This window comes from Leptopilina boulardi, unplaced genomic scaffold (assembly GCF_019393585.1).
Source record: "Leptopilina boulardi isolate dan_hultmark-lab unplaced genomic scaffold, ZJU_Lbou_2.1 LbouV2_396, whole genome shotgun sequence".
NCBI classification, from domain to species: domain Eukaryota; kingdom Metazoa; phylum Arthropoda; class Insecta; order Hymenoptera; family Figitidae; genus Leptopilina; species Leptopilina boulardi.
The window spans coordinates 217931-241004 of NW_026137969.1; the positions used below are offsets into that span (position 1 = coordinate 217931).

The 23074-nt window shown below is 27.8% G+C and overlaps 3 protein-coding genes across 4 annotated transcripts; all 3 read left to right on the plus strand.

Annotated features, from left to right (window-relative positions):
• Nucleotides 1–311: 311 nt before the first annotated feature.
• LOC127288826 (lactase/phlorizin hydrolase-like) lies at nucleotides 312–22550 on the plus strand. Its single transcript, XM_051316489.1, has 24 exons — nucleotides 312–448; nucleotides 550–647; nucleotides 753–886; nucleotides 1025–1358; nucleotides 2870–3212; nucleotides 3338–3485; nucleotides 3550–3791; nucleotides 3963–4086; nucleotides 4966–5048; nucleotides 11625–11722; nucleotides 12856–12989; nucleotides 13089–13422; nucleotides 13530–13872; nucleotides 14991–15141; nucleotides 15393–15631; nucleotides 15717–15854; nucleotides 16404–16580; nucleotides 16770–16867; nucleotides 17970–18103; nucleotides 18260–18593; nucleotides 18814–19156; nucleotides 19683–19833; nucleotides 21828–22066; nucleotides 22306–22550. The coding sequence occupies exons 1-24, from the start codon at nucleotides 396–398 to the stop codon at nucleotides 22427–22429; spliced, it is 4596 nt and encodes a 1531-aa protein (XP_051172446.1). The 5' UTR covers nucleotides 312–395; the 3' UTR covers nucleotides 22430–22550.
• LOC127288863 (myb-like protein D) lies at nucleotides 4303–7377 on the plus strand. The gene is made up of 3 exons (XM_051316560.1): nucleotides 4303–4517; nucleotides 4966–5048; nucleotides 6702–7377. Exons 1-3 carry the CDS (start codon nucleotides 4515–4517, stop codon nucleotides 7228–7230), a joined length of 615 nt encoding a protein of 204 aa, XP_051172517.1. The 5' UTR covers nucleotides 4303–4514; the 3' UTR covers nucleotides 7231–7377.
• On the plus strand, nucleotides 10214–15947 carry LOC127288853 (myrosinase 1-like). 2 transcript variants are annotated; one of them, XM_051316542.1, is made up of 9 exons: nucleotides 10214–10281; nucleotides 10656–10724; nucleotides 11625–11722; nucleotides 12856–12989; nucleotides 13089–13422; nucleotides 13530–13872; nucleotides 14991–15141; nucleotides 15393–15631; nucleotides 15717–15947. In XM_051316542.1, the coding sequence occupies exons 1-9, from the start codon at nucleotides 10229–10231 to the stop codon at nucleotides 15856–15858; spliced, it is 1563 nt and encodes a 520-aa protein (XP_051172499.1). In that variant the 5' UTR covers nucleotides 10214–10228; the 3' UTR covers nucleotides 15859–15947. The 2 variants fall into 2 exon arrangements, with proteins under 2 accessions (XP_051172499.1, XP_051172500.1); XM_051316543.1 differs by lacking the exon at nucleotides 10214–10281 and adding an exon at nucleotides 10337–10577.
• Nucleotides 22551–23074: the final 524 nt, after the last annotated feature.

Below are 23074 nucleotides of genomic sequence, written 5' to 3' on the forward strand. Positions count from 1 at the left end.
GAATATTTAAAACAAATTATAATAATTGTACCAATTCAAAGTATGTAGGAATTAAAATTTTATTTTAAATATATTTAATAAAATTCTATAAGTAGATAATTAATATAATGTTTTATAGAATAAATGTAAATACAAAAATAAAAATAGTTTTAATTTTTAATTTACTTTTAATATATTAAAATATTAAATTAATTTTATTTATTTTAATGAACAAAATTCTGACTGTACACTATAAATTTTATGGAGTAGCTGTACGATACGGATAAGAATATTTTGAACTACATTTCTCATTTTTATATGAAAAGCTAGCTTCGTTTAATCAACGTATCATTTTATTTCTAATTTATATTAACTATTCTGTTAGAATTGTTCGTACTAACAACATAAATTTAAATATGAATTCGTTTATTAATTTAAATTTTATTTTGAGTTTATTTTTATTGATGAGGTAAGAAATATGCATAGGTAGAAATAAAAATATCGTAGGAAAATTTTATAAATTTCATAAAGAATTAAGTAAAAAAAATTTATTTTGTCTTCTTTAATTAGATTTGTAAAGTGCAATGACGATTTTCGATTTCCGCAAAACTTCTCAATAGGAGCTGCTACTGCTTCTTATCAAGTGGAAGGTGGTTGGAATGCAAGTGGTAATTTAAAATTTTTAAATTGCAAAATTTTATGTACTTCCCTATTTTTTACTGCAAACATATTTACAATATTTATCTAAATTAATAAACATATTTTTTTTCAAGACAAAGGTGAAAACTTGTGGGATTGGTTCACACATATTGAACCATCACGAATTTTTGACAAAAGTAATGGAGATATTGCTTGTGATTCTTTCAATAAATATAAAGAAGATGTGAAGATTTTGAAAAATATTGGAGTAAGTACAACTACAACTAATTACAAATCATATAATTAATTATGTAAACTGATAGTATGAATTTATGTAGAATTAATTTTTCGATTTTGGATAATTAAAAAAAAATTCTACTACTGATAGTAGGGGAATATTTTTTAGTTCGATCACTATCGATTTTCAATAAGTTGGTCACGAATTTTGCCAAATGGTTTTGCAAATAATGTTAGCAAAGAAGGAATAAAATATTATATGAATCTTCTCGATGAATTAAATGAAAAAGGAATAACGCCATATGTAACACTTTATCATTGGGATCATCCATCAGTTTTGGAAAAATTTGGTGGATGGACTAATAAACTAATGGTCGAATGGTTTGCTGATTATGCCAGGGTTGTATTTCGGGAATTGGGTTCAAAAATTAAGATCTTCCTAACAATCAATGAGCCAATGGTGTTTTGTGGATTTGGTTATGGATCAACGCAAAGAGCTCCTGGTAAGATTTTATGGAGTTTTTCACCTCGACTTTTGGTTTTTTTTTTTTTTACACTTACGGGTCCAACTACTCTGATAGGAAATTATTTTAAGCTAATTTTAAATAACACTTGATGAAAATCGTCAAAAAGAACGATTTAAAAAAAATTCTCAACTACATATATTTTTACATTATTATAAATTAAATAGGCTTATCAAATTAACAATATGTAATTAAGGATTTTTCTGATAGAAATGCAAATTCACTTCTGATTATTCAAGCGATTTTTGATTTGTAACATTGAAAGAATTACTGATATGCGGTTAGAACCAACTTGAATAAAACGTTTGAAAGCAGTAGCTTGCTTTTGCAACTTTGCAGTTTCTTATAATTTTCTTTTTCTGTAGTAGGACTCAGAATGCTTTTTATTTTTTGACATCTTATCTTATTAGGTATTTCACTTTTAAATATGGCTGCCCGATCAGCTGGAAGCCTGGAGGGACAACAAATAATTTTACTATAGTCCATCTACAGTTGGTAACGTTGAAAACTTCAAAAACTTAACCTCAAAATCACTTGTTTGACAGTTCTTTATTGTTTTTTTCGTTTGTTGTCCCTCCAGGCTTCGACGTCATCAGCCTCTGACGTCACAAGGTAAAATGCCTAATTATGAAACAGTTCTTTTTAACATATCGATCAAAAAAATCATTATTTGAAACAATTCTACTTCTTGCAATTCTATTAACTGTCAACAATTATGTTAGGATAAAATTGGATAATTGAAATTTATTAAATTAAAAAGAAATAAAGGAAAAAATATTTTTTAATCTACAAAATTTTCTAATGCATGAATTTAGAAAAATTTTCGAATTATAAAATTGCTACTTATCGACGATTATTATCAAATTTGTCACTTTTTGATTTTAATCTCATTTATTTCGTTACTTTTTGAACTTCGCCGGTATTTATTTAGAAAGATAGCTTTTTTTACTTTTTGTCGAAAATAATACTCGTGTCACACGAAATGTCTCGATGTTGTCAAGTACTACTGGAGTCATAAAGCGACCATTAAAATTTAGAAAATAGTAGCTTGCATTTGCAACTTTGCAAATTCTTGTAATTTTCTGTTTCTGTAGTAGGTACCTAAAATGCTCTCTATTAAAAATATCTATCAACAAAATCAGCACTTGAAACAATTCTATTAAACTGACAACAGTCATGTTGGGTTGAAATGGAATATATTTCAGAGTTTGGTAGCGTTAATAAATTCAGAAGTTAAAATAAGGGTATGGACACAATTTGCATCAGCATTTTACAAGTAAAGCTTAAAGGTGTGCTCACACTGTTTCATATATGCATAAGCAGTAATTTAGAACGAAAACCGAAAAAAAATCGAGAAAGTAATAAAATTGAATTTAAAAAGAACCGAAAGTCGATAGTAATTGGTATTTTTCCAATATTTGTAGAAAGTTAAAAATTGTTTTTAACTCAAACTGAAGTATAAATGAATAAACTAAATTTTTACTTTTAAGGAAAAAATATGCCAGGTTATGCAAATTACTTATGTGTTCATAATGCTCTAAAAGCACATGCTCGAGCATATCATATTTATGATAAAGAATTTCGTCCAAGTCAAAATGGTCAAATTAGCATTGTCCTACATTGTACACGCTTTTATCCTGCCGATTTAAATGACACTTTATTAGATAATGTTGCATTTCAATTCACCTGTGGATGGATGGCACATCCAATTTTTTCCAAAAAAGGCGATTATCCAGAAATAATGAAAGATATAGTAAAAAAGAAAAGTTTACGTCAAGGTTGGTCACAATCAAGATTACCTAGTTTCTCACCAAAATGGATTTCCTATATTAAGTAGGTGTTTAATATTTCAATTAATAAATAAACTCTAACTCAACAATTTTGATTTCACTCATTTTGTCATTAGTATTTTTATGGTAAAAATAATTATAACAAATTAACAATAATACTTTGTTTAGAGGTACAGCTGATTTTTTCGCTTTAAATCATTATACTTCAAGAATTGTGGAAAACAAAACAGGAAATTTTGATCCATTTTTCCATGATCTTGATATGAATATAATAGTTGATCCAAATTGGCCTAAAACTGAGAGTGAATTTTTTTTTGTAAGTCTAAAAATTAGATTTTATTTTAGCAGAATACTATTTTAATAAATAATAATAATTATAGATAGTACCAGAGGGTTTTAGATCAATACTCAATAAAATAAAAGATGAGTACGCAAATCCTCCTGTTTATGTAATGGAAAATGGTTTTTCTAATTCTGCGGTTCTTGACGATATTGAACGTTTAAATGGTATAAAAATGTATTTAAAAGCATTATTAACAGCCATTCATAAGGATAAATGTAATGTAAAAGCATATACTGTTTGGAGTCTTCTCGATAATTTTGAATGGGATAGAGGATATAGGTAGATTTATTTATTTCCCCAATGATTTCTTAAAAATTTCCATGAAAACTTCTATAATATATATTAAATATTTATAAAAAATATTAAACCTTCTTTAAATATTCCAAATCTTAATAATATTTGATCTCTATATGTAAATAAAAAAGTTTTAAAGTAGTAAAAAAATTTTAGTGAGCGCTTTGGAATTGTACATGTTGATTTTAATGACCCCGAGCGAAAACGGACATTAAAACAATCTGCAATGTGGTTTAAAAAAATACTATCAACACGTGACCTGAACGCTGCTGACAATACAGTATATTGAAAAAAATATATATTAATACTAAAAATTGACAGAAAATTCGAAAGTGATACGAAAAATGGGTACGTTTCTTTTCTCCTACACTTAAGATGTAACAAAAAAAAATTAAATTTTGTTTTTATAATATTATATATTTTTTTGCAGTTTATTGTAAAATATGCATACAACATTCTTTAGACTGAGATAATACATTCAAGTAGTAAAATTTTTATTATACATTTTAGAATTATGTTAGCAGAAATGACAAAGTAATGAATCAGCGCAGTAAACGTTATATTTAATATTTGCTATAACTCTTTTTATTTATTTAACAATAAATTGTAAAAGCTTGATAGAAATTTTGTTTAGTTTACCGAAAATCTCCAGCGATTAATACGTAAATATTAATTAAATTATTTTAAATTCTAGTGCTAAAGAATCTTATGGTAAGGTTTAATTCTTTATGTTATTTTATAAATGCTACTTATTTATAAATTACTTAGAAAATATTTAATATTAAAAATTCATTTTCATAATTTTATTACTTTTAATAATTAAATTTTTACGACTTCTCTTTGTATGATTTTGTCAAAAATAGGAAAACTGACAAGAGACTAGTTGGGACCCTATTTTACATTTAGTGAACACCATATATGGGGTTTCGTCTAGAAATTCTGGTCAAAATCCTTAAATAAAAAAAATTATTGGAAATAACTGTTGTATTTTTTATAAAATCCAGTATTTTTTAGGCATGGAATTATTACCAATTAGAAATTCAAAGTTAGTTTTCCAAAAACCAAAATGGATGACAAATTTTGAAAGAAATGTATTTTTAATAAAATTATTAATTCGGGATTATAATTTCATTTTTTAATTTTAATTAATTTCTTTTAGTCTTTTAGCATTGGCTTGAAGAACAACATGAGATTGGTCATCAATTTAAAAATTATTCTAGTAGTACTACTACTTTCATTTGGGTAAATATATTACTGTACTTATAATGTCTATTTTATTATTTTTTAAGGCGGGAAATGGAAAATCTGCATAACCCTGGATATCTAAGATAGATACCTGGAGCTCGGTACTCCTAGGTTATGTGGTGATGACCGTTCTTGTTCTAGTCGACCCACTTAAAACCACACCCTTTGGCTGGACTAATCCTCACACTAAGGAACTTCTGTAAAGGTTTAAACTACGTGGGTGAAGATCCCTGGGATCTCGCTATTGCGACCCTTGACGATCTTTCTGACCTATTTATTCTTAGCATCCTTCGCTGCCTGCAATATGGCTAATGTTTGCCTTATCATCATAGTTTTCTCTTCATAAGAAGCTCCTTAGCTTCTACTGCAGTGTTTGCAAACTTACGATCGACTTCACTGCACTTGAAGCATGCAGTCAATCTGTCTGCTGCCTTACAAACTCTTCCTATGTGACCGTACTCCAGGAACACCCTTCTTTTCATTAAGCAACACATGAAGCCTATCCTTATGCATTCCTCTTTCTCTAACGTATCTGCCTTTTCTGATTCGGTGACTACAACCGAGAGTTTCATTCCTCGTCGGTTGGGTCCTAGGAACATCCTGGCTTTTGGAGCACTTCCGACAAGGCCTGCTGGACCTCCTCTTCCTAGGTAAGGCAATCCAGGTCGCGTATCTCCAATGTGACCTGTGGATCCACGGTCTGCACCTTCCCCTTGCTTCCAACCGCTTTGGTGACCTCAGCGGTAAATGCCTCCTTATTAGAATCTCCTCCAATTTTATTCAGGAGATCTCCCCTTCCAATAAGCCTAGCGCCCACAACCTGCGTATGGCTGACGTCCGGAATCACCTTCTTCTGGAGTTTGCTCAGTACGTCAGCATGCATTGTTCTAGTTGCGACTCGGATTACCATTGTAGATCCACTCGTTGGTTTCTTCTTACTGGTTTGCTTAGGATTCAGTGTTACTGTCGCCTTCGCAATCTTTTTGACAAGAGGTGCCTCCTCTTGCTTTTTCTTCTTTGCCACGGCGTTAGTCTTCATCGGTCTGTCAGAGCTTTTTCTTCGTTTCTGCGCGTCTATGATTGAGCGCCGAAGCCACTTCTCATGGATACGCTCTCTTTCCTATTTCGCTCTTCTCGGTTCACCTCTGCATTGCCTTTACCGCCACCAAGGTTGCTATCTCCATTATCTACTAGGGCGTGCTTTGTCTTCGCCTCACTGACAAGATCCTTATGAGTCTTAAGTCCGTTCTTAATAGTCATGTTGACATGACTTCTCGACTTTACTATCTTGACAATCTCCTTTTCGATCCTCGGAAAACGCTCAGCTTTCTCCTGTCTGAGCTTTAAACACTTTTCGCGTTCTTCTTCAATTGTCTAGGTCAGATCGAATCAAACTTCTTCCGCTGCTGACAATAGAAACGCTTGAAACTTTCTCTTCTACTTTCAAGTCTTTCCAAACAGACCTATGGAACCTTAAGCATCGTTAATGTCCACAATAAGGTCTACCAAGAATTTACAAGACTCTTAGTAGCGGACAACCATCGGCAGGAATACTAATTATTATTATTGTTGTTATTTAAATAATACAATCCAGTAATAATACTCTGATACTTAATAAAATCAAATTTTTTTTTGTTTTAAATCATTTAGATTTATCAGAGGAACTAAACGCAATTCAATTGGAAAAAACTATCAAACTTCACCAATTAACAAAAGGAATATCAATGGGAATCATAAATATAATAACAATGAAAGACAGTATCAAATTGGAAAAGATATTTCGAGTTTAAATCAAAATATGTATAGACAGAAAAAAATTAATGCTGAAAGTGACAATAGCATGAGTTTTGAAAACAGAGGGAATGTCAATGAGAATTATAAATATAATAGCAATGAAAGACAGAATCAATTTAGAAAAGATATTTCGAGTTTAAATCAAAATATGTATGGACACAATAAAATTAAAGCTGAAAATGATAATAACATGAATTTTGAAAACAATAAAAATGACGAGGAACAAAAAAACAGAGAATATATCCATAAAAGAATTGAAAGTAAAATTAAAAATCGACTTCAAACGACTACTGGTTGGCAAGTGAGATTAAGTTATTGGTTCAATAAGATATATGAAATAGCAAACATTATTCATCCTTTAGAACTTTTAAAAGTCATTTTATAAAAAATGATAATGATTTATAAAATATGACAATTATGAATTTGTGGAAAAATAAGTGTTTAAATAATTATTTTAATAAAATCCACTAAATAATGTATATGTAAAGTTCTTATTTTGATTTCAATAAATATCATAAAGACATAAATACAATATTATAAACAATTTATTTTTACATACTAAAATAATTTTTATTATAATCAAAAAGACCCTATTTTAAATTCTAATAGTAGTTGAAAAATTTCAATTAGAAACAAAATATAAAAGCAAAATTACTTTAGAAAAATGTTTAAAAAATAAATTAAAATAAATAAATTATTTATTGAAAACGTCACATTTGGTGACGTTTTGTATTCTTATCATGTATTGGACTTGAACAGCGATTAAAATGATTAAATGCAGATTAATATATAAAGATTATAATATGATGATGGAGATGAGGATGATAATTAAATTCTTGAAAAATTCCTAACTCACTAGTAACACAAACCGAGCATATTTCAGATTACAAAAACCCGACTGTTTCGGACAAATTGCACATTAGTCCGAAAACTGTCAGGAATTTTATCTAAATAAATGTAATATGGATTGTTACGAGCTAATTTGTTTGGGATTTTTCATAAATTCTAAAACATTCATTTTAATGATTTTACTTTCAGCTCAGACAAAAATTACAGTTTCTATCTAATTTTAATAATAATAATAAGGGCTTATTTTGTGCAATGAAATCTACACTACAATCGCTTATATTTTAAGATTGTCCCGAAAGTAAGTTGTAAAAAAATTATTTACTAAATAAAATTTCAATTGTTAATAATTTTTTAACAACTTACTTTTAACAATATAAAAATATAAGCGATTGTAAAGTAGGTTTCACTGAATAAAATAAGCCCTAGTTTATTAAAATTAGATAAAAACTGTGATTTTTGTCTGAGCTGAAAAAAAATATGTTAAAAAAATAATTATTTAAAAAAAAATTTGATTTAACATCGTTTTTCTGCAAAATGCAAAACAATATCTTTTAAAATTGGTTGCAATTAATTTTAATCATAATTTGGTTTGCGTTAAATTATCCCTTTAACGTCAAAATTTTTCTAATGAGTTGATTTTTATAATTCGAATGTACATTAATGTTTTTAGGGCCGCTGATTACGAATCTGATGACAGTTTTTCAAAATTCAAAATGGCGGATCCAATGTGTCGGACATTTTTTTTAAATTTACTCAAATTCGCCTAAAACTTGTTACTCGGGGGTTTTTGGGGTCGCTGATTAAGAATCCGATGTCAGTTTTTCAAAATTTAAAATGGCGGATCCAATATGGTGGACATTTTTTTAATTTTACTCAATAAATTCGACTGAAACTTGTTACTCGGGGGTTTTTTGAAGTCGCTGATTACAAAACCGATGTCAGTTTTTCAAAATTCATAATGGCGGATCCAATATGGCGGAGGAGCCTCCAATTTAACTTTGCCTGCGCATATTCAAGAAACCCCATATATGGTTTTACATAGTGTTTTAAGTCGGTTATATTACCAAGAGAATATTACCGAGAACGAGAATATTACCGAGAATATAACCGTCGATTAAATTCTCTGAGAATTTAGGAGAATTTTACTTATTTAAATATAGACAAATTAATTTGTAATATATAATAATAATTTACAAAGTTTGGTAAATTTTGCTTAACTAATACGGATTTTCTAATCTAATAGGATATTTTCAAGTATTCATACATATAATTTAAATAAAGAAAACATAGAAATCATTATAAATAAAACACAACCTCACTTTTTCCATTATATATTAAATGTCAACTTATTTTGAAATTTTAAGAAGAAAAGAATTAAAATAGTTTTAGAATCGTTAATAAAATATAACGTATGTACTTCTATATTATAGAAATTCATTTTCTTTAATTCAAATAAATTTAATAATTTTATAAGATAATTTATGTATTTATTTACATATGTAAACAGGCTTCAAAGTAAAAAAGCCCTTTTTTTTGTCTCACAAATTTTATTATATTTTTTCCAATACATTCTCAAGATATAAATATTTTTTTAAAATTATTTAAAAAATATATTTATAATTTAAAAATGTTTTTCATTGTAAATTATTTTTAAATGTATGAGTACTGTTAAGGAGTAATTGGACAGTGAATCGGAACAAAAGTTAGTCCAAATGCATTATTTTGATTTTTGAAGTAGAAAACACATATTTTAGTGTAATTTTTTTCAGACGAACTGTGCAGAATTATATTTTAAACAAAATAAGTAATTAAAAATTGAATTTGGATGAAAATTTAAAAAAATTAATATTTCGAAACGATTTTCTAAATTCTGTTCAAACAGAAAATCGTTTCAAAATATCAATATTTTTAAATTTTCATTCAAATTCAATTTTTAATGATTTTATTTTGTTCAAAATATAATTCTGCACAGTTCGTTTGAAAAAAATTACACTAAAATATGCGTTTTCTGTTTCAAAAATCAAAATAATGCATTTGGACTAACTTTTGTTCAGACTGTCTGTCCAATTCCTCCTTAAGGAATTATATTTCTTTACTTTTATCTTTGTCTAACACACACGTTGCCATAACAACGTATAAGTTAGAAAAGGATAAAATACAGGCATACATAGAGATTTTGTTTTTTTTTTTCATTTATAATATGAAAAATTCTTTTCGACAAAAGCAATCATCGTTATTCTGCTAAAATATATGTTTTACATCAATAAAAACAATAAATATACATGTTCTAAATAAATAAACTTAAATTCTCAAAATTCTCTTAAATTCTCTTGGGAAAAATAAATGACCGTAATTTCTCTGGTTATATTACCCCAACTTAAATTCTCGAGAATTTTAAAACACTAGTTTTACAAGTTCATTCTTGAAAATAAATAATTTATATAAATTGAATTGTTAACATTCGTGTTTTGTTTAATAAAAATTTTTAGTCAAATCTTTCGACTTTTAAAACCATTTTTGTCTTTCTCTTTCCTATGTCAAAGGCATATGTGGTTGTTTCACTCTGCATTTTCCGTTTTTGGGAAAAGTAAGAAAATGCAGAGTGAGACAATTTTATGCGTCTGTAATAGGAGAGAGAAAGACAAGAATTGTATTTCCAAAAGTCGTGTCGTACCGAACCCTTATACCTCACTTTAAAATTCGCTTGTTCACTTATAATTAAACTTTTGAATAGAATTACAAATGTTTATGTGTGCCTCAAGAATTTCATATTGCATAAATTCTTGAACTGACGCAACTCTAAAAAAATTAAATTATACTGATCAGGCCTTGTTCTCCTTTAAAAGACTTATCTAATTTGATAACAAAATTACAAATATATATGTATGTATAATAATTTTCTTAATCATTTTCTATATATGTATAATTTATATTTTGTTAACGTTAATCGAACGGTGACAGTGAGCCTATTAAGATGAGGATTAATTTAGTGTTTATGTTAGTGATAACATTTTCACTCAATATTTACGGGTAAGTATATTTTCAATGTCATTGTCAACAAACTGATATATAGGTATATATTGTTATTTATTTACTTTTGGTTTATGAAGTTTTAAAGTTAAATAATATTTCTATTTTCTTAAAAAAAAAATTTCTATAATTTCGAAAAATTTTTAATCAAATACTTACAAAAAAAACATGTATTTCAAAGTACATTTACTTGAGAAAAAAAATTGTTATATTTTCTCGACAATTGATGCACTTAGCCTATAATTTACTTTTGTAATTAGGCAAAAATTTAACTTTCTATATTTAAAAAGAACGCGTATCTTAAAATTATTTACTTTTTGTTTATTTTATTTTTTAATTTTAAATTCCAGCCTTCTGCGCACCCAGAGAAATGATATATTTGTCTCACAGCCTAATAAATATTTATTTGATTTAAATAAAAAATTTTATTTATGCGAAATAAATAGGCTAGTAGGATGTGAGACAAGTATACGTTTATTTAACTCAAATATATTATATTTGATTCAAATAAAACATTTTTCTGGGTGTGTGGGTGGGTGAAATTTAAATCACTTTCACTTCCATTGATTCTTACTTTCGCACTGATTCTTATTTTCACTTTCACTGCAACTAATTCTTGTTTTCAATCTCACTTTTACTTCTATTTCTTCTATTTTTTTACTCATATATTTTCAATCTCACTTTCACTTTTATTTTCAGATCCTATATTTTTATATTTTCATATCCACTTCCACTGATTAAAAATTAATTAAATTAAAAATAAGAGTGAAAATTAGAATCAGCCAAAATGAAATAGAAAATATGAGTGAAATTTGAATCAGTTTTACGTGCTACTTGGGTAAAATCAGTGGAGTTGGAGTTGATATTTTATTTTTCATTATTAAAATTATTACTATTTAGAAATGAAAATACGGAAACAGACTGGGAATTTCCAAAAGATTTCATAATAGGAGCAGCAACAGCATCTTATCAAATTGAAGGAGCCTGGAACTCAAGTGGTAATTCAGTAAACAATGTCATTATCAAATTATCTGATGATAATTTTTTTATTTTTTAAACAATACTTAATTTTTGTTTTTGAAAATATTTTATAAATTTTTTATTCATTGAACTCCTTAGAGATTTTTGTGATAAATTTATATTTTAAAATTCATACGGAAATTAGGGACGCATAATTATGCTCTAAAAATAATTAATAAGAATATTCATTTTCTCGAATTTCATTTGTCATATTTATTTTTGAACCGAATTTTAATTTGTTCGAATTAGTATTTCACAGAATTTTCATCAAAACGATTTTCTATATTACATAATTTTTATATAACCGAAAATTCACTTCACTTTGCTCGAATTTTCATTTAACATAATAGACATTTTAAATAATTTTTATTGCATAGAATTTTCATTTTATTCTTTCAGATGAATTTTCATTTGTTCGAATTATTATTTGATATAATTTCCATACTACAGAATTTTTACTTAATCGTAAAATCATTTAAAACAGAATTTCAAATTGATAGAATTTTCATTTGTCCAAAATTGCAAATGACCGAACAAACAATCGATTTTGGCGCGATTTTTAAAATCAACCAATCAAAAATTATCCATAAAATTGTGATTGGTTGATTTTAAAAATAGCGCCGAAATCTTTCTGTCGATTGTTTTTTCGGACAAATGAAAATTCTATTAATTAGAAATTCTGTTAAATGATTTTTCTGTTAAGTAAAAATTCTACAGTATGAAAAATCGGTTTAATGGAAATTATATCAAATAATAATTCGAACAAATGAAAATTTATATCTGAAAGAATAAAATGAAAATTCTGTGAAATGAAATTCTACCCAATAAAAATTCTTTAAAATGCCTATTATGTTAAATAAAAATTCTGACAAATAAAAATTCTGTAAAGTGAATTTTCGGTTATATAGAAAATCGTTTTTGATGAAAATTCTACAAAATACTAATTCGAAGAAATAGAAATTCGACTTAAAAATAATGACAAATGAAATTTCATAAAATGAAAATTCTAACTAATGATTTTTAGAACATAATCATGCGTCCCGGAAATTATTATCGAAAATTCATATAATCAAAACAAATTGATTACAAGTTTTTTTTTATTTTTTTTTAGGAAAAGGAGAAAGTGTCTGGGATTGGTTTACCCATAATAGACCAAATCTAATTAAAGATGGTACTAATGGTGATGTTGCTTGTGATTCATTTGATAAATACAAAGAAGATGTGTCAATACTTAAGAACATTGGTGTAAGTTAAATAATTTTTAAACATTTTTTAAATAAAAAAAATTGACTTTTTTCTTTTTATTTGAACAAATTCAATAATTTATTTTCATTTTTTCTAAAGTTTGACTTCTATCGTTTCTCAATAAGTTGGACAAGAATATTTCCAACTGGCTTTCCTAATAAGATCAGTTCAGAAGGAATTGAATATTATAAAAATTTAATTGATGAATTGCGCGCAAAAGGATTGGAGCCATTTGTTACAATTTATCATTGGGATCATCCGGCAGTATTGGAAAAACTTGGAGGATGGACCAATGAATTAATGGTCGATTGGTTTGCAAGTTATGCCAGAGTTGTTATTCAAGAACTTGGTCCAAAAGTTAAATTTTTTGCCACATTAAATGAACCAATGGTTTTTTGTCCTGAAGGTTATGGAGGACTTACTAAAGCTCCAGGTTAGCTTTATATATAATTCCACTTACAGTCTATTACATTTTTTTTTAATCTTCACATTATATTTTTAACTTATACAATTAGAAAAAAATAATTAATATATTTTCAGGATTAAATTTAAATTTATACGCTGAATATATTTGCATGCATAATGTATTAAAAGCGCACGCAAAAGTTTATCACATGTATAATGATGAATTTCGTCAAATTCAAAATGGTAAAATAGGAATTGTCAATCCATGTCAATATTACTATTCAAAAAATGAAACCGACACTCAAACAAGGGATATTGCTTTTGATTATTCATGTGGTTGGGCATCGCATCCAATATTTTCTAAAGATGGCGATTATCCTCCAATTATGAGGCAACGAATTGATGAAAATAGTAAAATTCAAGGATGGCCTACATCTAGATTGCCAAGATTTACTCAGGATGAAATTAAATACATAAGGCATGTTCTTTCTTCAATTGTCTCGCCATTTGTCATAATTCTCGTCAACTACCGCACCCTGCTCTAGTGAAAATTTGTTGATTTTATAGTAAACTTTAAATTTTAATAATAAAGTTACTACATTTTTTTTCTAGAGCAGGGTGCAGTAGTTGACGAGAATTATGACAAATGGCGAGTGGGTACAATGGTAACCAATATTCACTCAATTGCATAAATGTTGTTCTTCCAGTTTGACGACATTTTGAAAAATTGGGATCTAAAATACTGCGATACGCCATCTGGTGACGACCCCGTTGTGTCAGCCATTTTTCGTTTCATCTTTTTTAAAATATATGTAGCAGAAAGAGATAAAAAAAATAGATGTCTGACGCAACGGGGTCAGTTTCCCCATAATTCCCTATGATTTCAGATCCCAATAATAATATTATTAGTTTATTGCGTTTGGTGAAAAGGCCAACGCAAAATAAAAGAGTAACGAGAACATAAGCATGTGATAGAAAAGAATAAAAATATCATCTATCTTTTTTTTATGTCATGCTAGTACCCATCCCTGGTATACACCATATGGAAGGTTGGTTGGTTTTCATTGTCCCCACTCGCTATTTGTCATAATTCTCGTCAACTACCGCACCCTGCTCCAGTAAAAATTTACCAACTTTATAGTAACTTTTAATTTTAACAATAAAGTTACTAAATTTTTACTAGTGCAGGGTGCGGTAGTTGACGAGAAATTATGACAAATGGCGATTTTAGCGAGTGGAGACAATGGAAACCAACCGGTTGCCATTGTCCCCACTCCCCGTTTATCATAATTCTAGGTCAACTACCGCACCCTGCTCTAGTGGAAATTTAATTAAATTCTAGTTAAAATTAAAAGTTACTTTTTTAAAGTTAAAGTTAAATGTTTACTAGAGCAGGGTGCTGTAGTTGACGAGAATTATGACCAATGGCGAGTGGGTACAATGGAAACCATCCCATGTGCCACGAACTAATAAAATTATTATAGAAGTATCACGATTTTTCAAAATGCCGTCAAACCGTAATTTGCATGTTGGTGTATAAATCAATATTAATATTAAATATAAGTTTGAAAAATGTAAATTATTAAAATTTAACAGAGGTTCATCGGACTTTTTTGGATTGAATCATTATACATCATTTGTGGCAATACCACAAATAAAAAAAGAAGGATCAGTATGGTTTAATGATGCAGGTTATTATAAGACATTCAATCCTAAATGGCCAGGTGCTGCAAGTTCATGGCTAAAGGTTAATTATAATTAATATATATTATCAATTATAAATTAAAATCTAATACAACTTTTTTGACGCTTAGAGGTTATTTTTATCGCAGAGGATAAAGTAGGAAATTAATAAATTAGACGTGGATAATATAAATTCGCGTCTGCGCAGAACACAAAATGATTATCCAATTTCAGCGCAGACGCAAATTTAACTTACTACTTCAAACCATTCGGCGGTGAAATAAGACTCTTAATTTTAATTTAAATATTTTAAAGGTTGTACCAGAAGGATTTAGGCATATGTTAAACAAAATAAAAAAAGAATATCAAAATCCAATTGTATATGTTACTGAAAATGGATATTCAGATAGAGATGGTCTTAATGATTATGGTCGAATGAATTATTATTATTCGTACATAAAGCAAATGTTATTGGCCATAAAAGATGGTTGTAATGTTAAGGGTTATGCCTTTTGGAGTCTTTTAGATAATTTCGAATGGGAAAAAGGTTACACGTAAGTCATCAATAAAAATTAACATTTTTATTTTAAAAAAAACACAAAAGCATGGATATATAAATTTATTGGAATTCTGTTTTAGTGAACGATTTGGAATTATTCATGTAGACTTCAAAGATCCAAAACGAAAGAGATCGTACAAAAATTCTGCCAAATGGTTTCAAAATGTTCTTCGAATTCGAAAACTTTTACCAATTAATGAAACTTATTGTAATAATGTGTAATTTTAATTTAATTTTTTTTTAACGTAAAAACACAACATTGAAAGAAAATTTTTAAAAAATAAATGATAATTTTTTTTATAAACTAAAAATTTACTAATAAAGAATTTTATTTCCAATTCCTAGTAAAATATTTCTAAAATTATTTTTTGACTTAAAATACAATTTTGAGTGATACTTTTTATTATTTAATTATAATTTTATTGAATGCAACCTAATTTTCTGGACAAGAAAATAAAAATCTACTTTATCGATCCATGGTATTGTAAAAATTTAAATTTTTTTTAAATTTTTGTGTCAAATTTAATAATTATTAGTCATTCAAATTGTTATTAAAAAAATTTTAAACAATTTTCAAGGACAAACATTTTTTATACAGAATGGATCGACTTGCTACTAAAAGAACAAATTTCATTATAATATTTTTAAATATTTATAATTATAATAATAAATTTTAATTACTAATTAAAAAAAAAAATACTTTATTTTTATATCCGCGATCATTTTACACTTGGACATGCATTTTTAATAATAAAATGCTAAAGCTGATGTGCCACTCCCACCACTTTACAGCCAACTCAAGTTGGACCTGTTCAAATGTACATAATAAAAAAATATTACACATCTCATTGTTCTCATTTGTCGAGCAGTGAAAGTAAAATGTTCAAGATGATAATTAATTTAGTGTTTGTTTTAGTGATAACATCCTTAATCCCTGTTTATGGGTAAGATAATAATTTTAATATTTATATTTTTAATTCCTAATACTTTCTATACTTTCATTTGTTTTGTTAATAATAAATATTTAAAAAACAGATGAAAATAGTTAGAAAATATTAAATATTTATATTAAGTACTTTATAATTACAGAGTTTAGAAATAAATATATAATTTATTTAAATAATTATTTTCAGAAATGAGAATTCTAGAGAAATTTATCAATTTCCGAAAGATTTTATAATAGGAGCTGCTACAGCATCTTATCAAATTGAAGGAGCTTGGAATGAAAGTGGTAACATTGTGAATTTAATTTTATTATCGCATTCCAATGTTGATAATTATTTTGCTATATTTTCCGACATTGTTTTATAAATATTATATTGGTATTTGTCAATTTTATCTTCTTTGTTCATTTTTAGCGTCCAAAGTATAATAAACACATTAATTAATTGCAAATGCTAATATATATACGTGAAATCTTACAATCGATCAAATTTTTAATTTTCCAATATTTTTATATTCAATGACTGAAAAGTGAATTTCATTATCTATTTTTATTAAAAAATTTATACATAAAAATTATTTATTTATAATTTAAATTTCATTATATTACTTACAATAATAATTGCAAATAAACTTCGAATTAAATTTCCATTCGTCAAAATACTACAGAAAAAATATAATAAACACGTACATAAGAAAATCCACAACACCTTCAATGATAAAAAATCTATTTTACTTTAATTCTTATATTTTCCTTAATATTTATTTGCAAATATATTTTTGAAATTTATTTACGTAATTATTTTGACAGCATAATTAAATTACATTCATTAAATTAAAAAGAAATAAAAGAAAAAATATTTTCTAACTATTTTGTCAAACAAAAAAACTGTCATGTCAATTGAGGTTATAACCTGAAATTTAAAATATGATATTCTAGTTATGCAAAAAGACAAAAGAAATATACCTACAATAGGATTGAATTTTGCTGCTGTATTTTCTGTGGTACATCAGTAACAGTTTTATGTAAATTTTGGTTTTGCGATCTGCTTTTTATATCTCTTGAGCCCCACTCTTTTCCAACTCCCACTTCTTTCTATCCCCACTTAATAGCTGCGCACGCAACTTCATATTCACGTAGTCCGGTTGGGTTTTCATTGTCCCCACTCGCCAAAGTCCCGACAAACTTTTCATAATTCTCGTCAACTATCGCAACTCTGGTCTAGTAAAAATTTAATGAAATTCTAGTTAAAAGTTACTCAATTTTCACTAGAGCAGGGTGCGATGGTTGATGAGAATTATAATCAATGTCGAGTGGGGAAAATGGAAACCAATAACCGTCCCAACACCTCCACTCAATCTCAATTTTTATAACTCGATCTGATGTTTAGGTAAAGGAGAAAGCGTTTGGGACTGGTTCACCCATAACAAACCATGGCTCATCAAAGATCACACAAATGCTGATGTGGCTTGTGACTCGTATCATAAATACAAAGAGGATGTATCAATACTAAAAGATATTGGAGTAAGTCAAGCCTATTCTAAACAGAAACCAAAAATATTTTTTTAATTTTCCTTCAGTTTAAGATTTTACATCCACAAAAAAAAATCGAAAACAAAATTATTATAAGTTCTTATACAAAGGCTCAATAAATGTTTCAATTACTTATCATTTACACAGTTTGACTTCTATCGTTTCTCAATAAGTTGGACAAGAATATTTCCAACTGGCTTTCCTAATAAGATCAGTTCAGAAGGAATTGGATATTATAAAAATTTAATTGATGAATTGCGCGCAAAAGGATTAGAACCATTTGTTACAATTTATCATTGGGATCATCCTGAAGTACTGGAAAAACTCGGAGGATGGACCAATGAATTAATGGTCGATTGGTTTGCAAGTTATGCCAGAGTCGTTATTCAAGAACTTGGTTCAAAAGTTAAATTCTTTGCAACAGTAAATGAACCTATGGACTTTTGTCATTATGGTTATGGAGGATTGGATAAAACTCCTGGTAAGATGAATGCAATGCAAAGCTCGAGGTATTTTGTTCTGTCACAAATATAGAAATTAGTCTAAAGGCATGAGGAGAATCGAAATCGCCAGCAGAAGAATGAGTTAGAGAAGAATAGACATATTGTTTGTCCTTCTCTAACTCATTATTCCAGTTGCGTTTGCGGTTACAATTCTATTCTGCGTTAGCCTAAAAATATTTAAATTGAATTTACTTCTAGCTTTAGATCCAGATTCATATGCAGAATATCTTTGTATGCACAATGTTCTGAAAGCTCATGCTAAGGTTTATCATATGTATAATGAAGAATTTCGACCTAAACAAAACGGCAAAATGGGAATTGTTATTCCTTGTCAGTATTACTTTTCAAAAATCGAAAACGACACTTTAACGGATGATATAGCGTTTCAATATTCTTGTGGTTGGACTGCGCATCCAATTTTTTCTAAAGATGGTGATTACCCTAAGGTTATGAGAGACCGGATTGACGATAATAGTAAAATTCTAGGTTGGCCTTGGTCTAGGTTGCCTAAATTTTCACAAAGTGAAATTGACTACATTAAGTAAGAAATTTTTCAAATAATCTACTTCCCCATAATACACTCTTTTCCAAACTGTTCTCTTTATCTATGTCTTTTGGATCCTTTTCCTAATGTATGTACAGAGTACCTTCTACTTAAAGGCCTAAGCAGAATAGATTCTTGTACGAGTTGGTTTCCATTGGCCCCACTCGCTAAAATCCCTATTAGCCATTTGTCATAATTCTCGTCAACTACCGCATCCTGCTCTAGTAAAAAATTAGTAACTCTATAGTAACTTTTAATTTTTACAATAAAGTCACTAAATTTTTACTAGAACAGGGTGCAGTAGTTGACGAGAATTGAGACAAATGGCGAGTGGGTATTTTGGTAAGTGGAAACAATGGAAACCAACTAACGGGAACGTAAAAATGAGTAAGAGAAGGATAGCAAATATCTTTTTTCTTCTCTTACTCATTCTTACCTTTCCTTTGACGATTAGGTTACCAATATTTGCTAATAAGTCAGTATACAGATTTTAAATTATTTCCAATAATAAAAATATTTACAGAGGTACGTCCGACTTTTTTGGAATCAATCATTATACTTCGTACATTGCTGTACCAGTTGAAAAAAAGGATGGTGGATTATGGTATAACGATGCAGGTTATTACAGGACGTTCAATCCAGAATGGCCAGGAACAGCCAGTTCATGGTTTAAGGTTTGATGAATTAGAAATTGTTATAATAATTTTTTTGTCTTCTAATATAATCTAAAACCAAGCATAATCCAGGATTCTCCTAAAAATGTTGGTTTCCATTGTCCCCACTCGTCATTTGTGTCATAATACTCTTCTCCTACCGCACCCTGCTCTAATAAAAATTTAGTAACTTTATTGTTAAAATTAAAAGTTACTATAAAGTTACTAAATTTTTACTACAGCAAGGTGCGGTAGTTGACGAAAATTATGAGTGGGAACAATGGAAACCAACCGCACAGTGAAAAAAATTACCCTCTGTGGATAAAAATCTGCCAACAACACAAATCTTAACCGACTTTAATAATTTTTTTTTAAATACTTGGAGAGATTTTTCCTATGACGCACAATTGCGATAAATTTGATTTATTTCAAAATATCCTTAAAAATGATATTTATATATGAAATTTTGTTATTAAGATGGTTTAAAAAATGAAACAAAAATGATTTATTTTGATATATCAGAGAGTATTGTGAACCTTTTTTAATCACTGATTGCGAATTTGACATTAAAATTGCAAAATTTTTAAATTCAAAATGGCGGATGCTAAATAGTTGATGAAAAAAATTTTAAATTTATTGAATTTGCATAAAAGTTGTTACTCGGAGGTTTTTGGGGTCGCTGATTATGAATCTGAAATCAAATTTAAAAAATTCATAATGGCGGATTCAATATGGCGGATGAAAAAATTAACAACTCATTGAATTTGCATATAAGTTGTTATTCGGGGGTTTTTGTGGTCGCTGATTACGAATCTGAAATCAGTTTTTTAATATTCAAAATGGCGGATCCAATATGTCGGCCAAAAAAATTTTTAAATAATTTGAAATGCTTTGAAAACTGTTACTCGGAGGTTTTCAAGGTCGCTGATTGCGAATATAAGGTCAGTTTTTAAAAATTAAAAATGGCGGATCCAATATGGTGGTTAAAGATTTAAAAATTATTTCGATTTGCTTAAAACTTGTTACTCGGGGGTTTTCAGGATCGCTGATTACGAAACTGAGGTCACTTTTTCAAAATTCATAATGGCGGATCCAATATGGCGGCAAAAAAGAAATTAAAAACTCATTGAATTTGTATAAAAGTTGTAACTCGGGGGTTTTTGGGGTCGCTGATTATGAATCTGAAGTCAGTTTTTTAATATTCAAAATGGCGGATCCAATATGGCGGCCAAACAAAATTTTTTAATAATTTGAAATGCTTTGAAAACTGATACTCGGGGATTTTCAAGGTCGCTGATTGCGAATATAAGGTCAGTTTTTAAAAATTAAAAATTGCGGATCCAATATGGCGATTAAAGATTTAAAAATTATTTCGATTTGCTTAAAACTTGTTACTCGGGGGTTTTCAGGATCGCTGATTACGAAACTGAGGTCACTTTTTCAAAATTCATAATGGCGGATCCAATATGGCGGCAAAAAAGAAATTAAAAACTCATTGAATTTGTATAAAAGTTGTAACTCGGGGGTTTTTGGGGTCGCTGATTATGAATCTGAAGTCAGTTTTTCAATATTCAAAATGGCGGATCCAATATGGCGGCCAAACAAAATTTTTTAATAATTTGAAATGCTTTGAAAACTGATACTCGGGGATTTTCAAGGTCGCTGATTGCGAATATAAGGTCAGTTTTTAAAAATTAAAAATTGCGGATCCAATATGGCGATTAAAGATTTAAAAATTATTTCGATTTGCTTAAAACTTGTTACTCGGGGGTTTTCAGGATCGCTAATTACGAAACTGAGGTCACTTTTTCAAAATTCATAATGGCGGTTCCAATATGGCGGCAAAAAAGAAATTAAAAACTCATTGAATTTGTATAAAAATTGTTACTCGGGGGTTTTTGGGGTCGCTGATTACGAATCTGAAGTCAAATTTCAAAAATTTTAAATGGCAGATCTAGTACGCTGAACTTTTGTCAAGATTTTTTTTATCTAATATTTTTTTTCCTATTTTACAGGTAGTACCTGTAGGATTTAGAAATATACTGAATAAAATAAGAAAAGAATATAATAATCCATTGGTGTATGTTACTGAAAATGGATATTCAGATCGCGATGGCTTAAATGATGATAATCGAATTAAATATTATTATTCCTATATTAAACAATTATTATTGGCTATTAAAGATGGTTGTAATGTTAAAGGTTATACAATTTGGAGTATTTTAGATAATTTTGAATGGGAGGAAGGTTACACGTAAGTATTTTTTTTAACAAAAAAGGAAAAATTTTGCTAAGCAATTTTTTTTTATATATCTTTACAGCATTTAAAATTGCAAAAATATTGCCAACATTTCCTAAATATTTTCATGATTTCTGCAATATTCCTGTACTATTAAAATATTGAGGAAATGTTGTCATTATTCAAATTCAGATGTTTGTGAATTCTAATAAAATTAAAAAGATCGAAAAAAAATTTTCGTTTTTTTTTCACAGCGAACGATTTGGAATTGTTCATGTTGATTTCAATGATCCCAATAGAACAAGACGATATAAAAAATCTGCAAAATGGTTCAAAGATGTACTTCGAACTCGCAAACTTCTTCGTATCAATGATTAATTGTAGAATATTTACAATTTTACAGCATAAAAATAGTTACAAAAAAAATTTATAATTATAATAAATCTTTTTTTTGCATTTTTTTTCATTTGGAAAAGGAAAAATAAAAGATTCACTTTTATATTCATCATTTTATTCAATATTAATTTCTTTACAATTTTTCTTCCTTTTTTTAAATATATATATTAAAGAATTTTAATTTATATCGTTAGTAATTATTATTATTGTTAATTAAGTTTGCAAGAATTTCTTCTTTATTGCGAAATTATTTATACGTAAACAAAAAAATAAAATACAAAATCAAACGAAAAAATGTAAATAAATTAGCTATTATAAAAAAAACGATCTACAATGAATTCTTCTCAAAAAAAGAATTTCTTGTTAAATATATATATATAGATATATATTTATATAAACCTTTATTCGATGATGAAATTTTTTTAAAAATACATTATGCATACGAGCTAATTTGTACATAAAGATATTGACAGAAGTGCGTAATTATTATTGATATATATATATATATTTTTTTTTAAATACGTATTCTCGAGTTACAAAATACTGGAGTTAGATAAAGAAAAAATGAAAAATTATTTTTTGTTCTGATAAATAAAAAAAAAAATTGAAAGTTAATGGCAAATATAT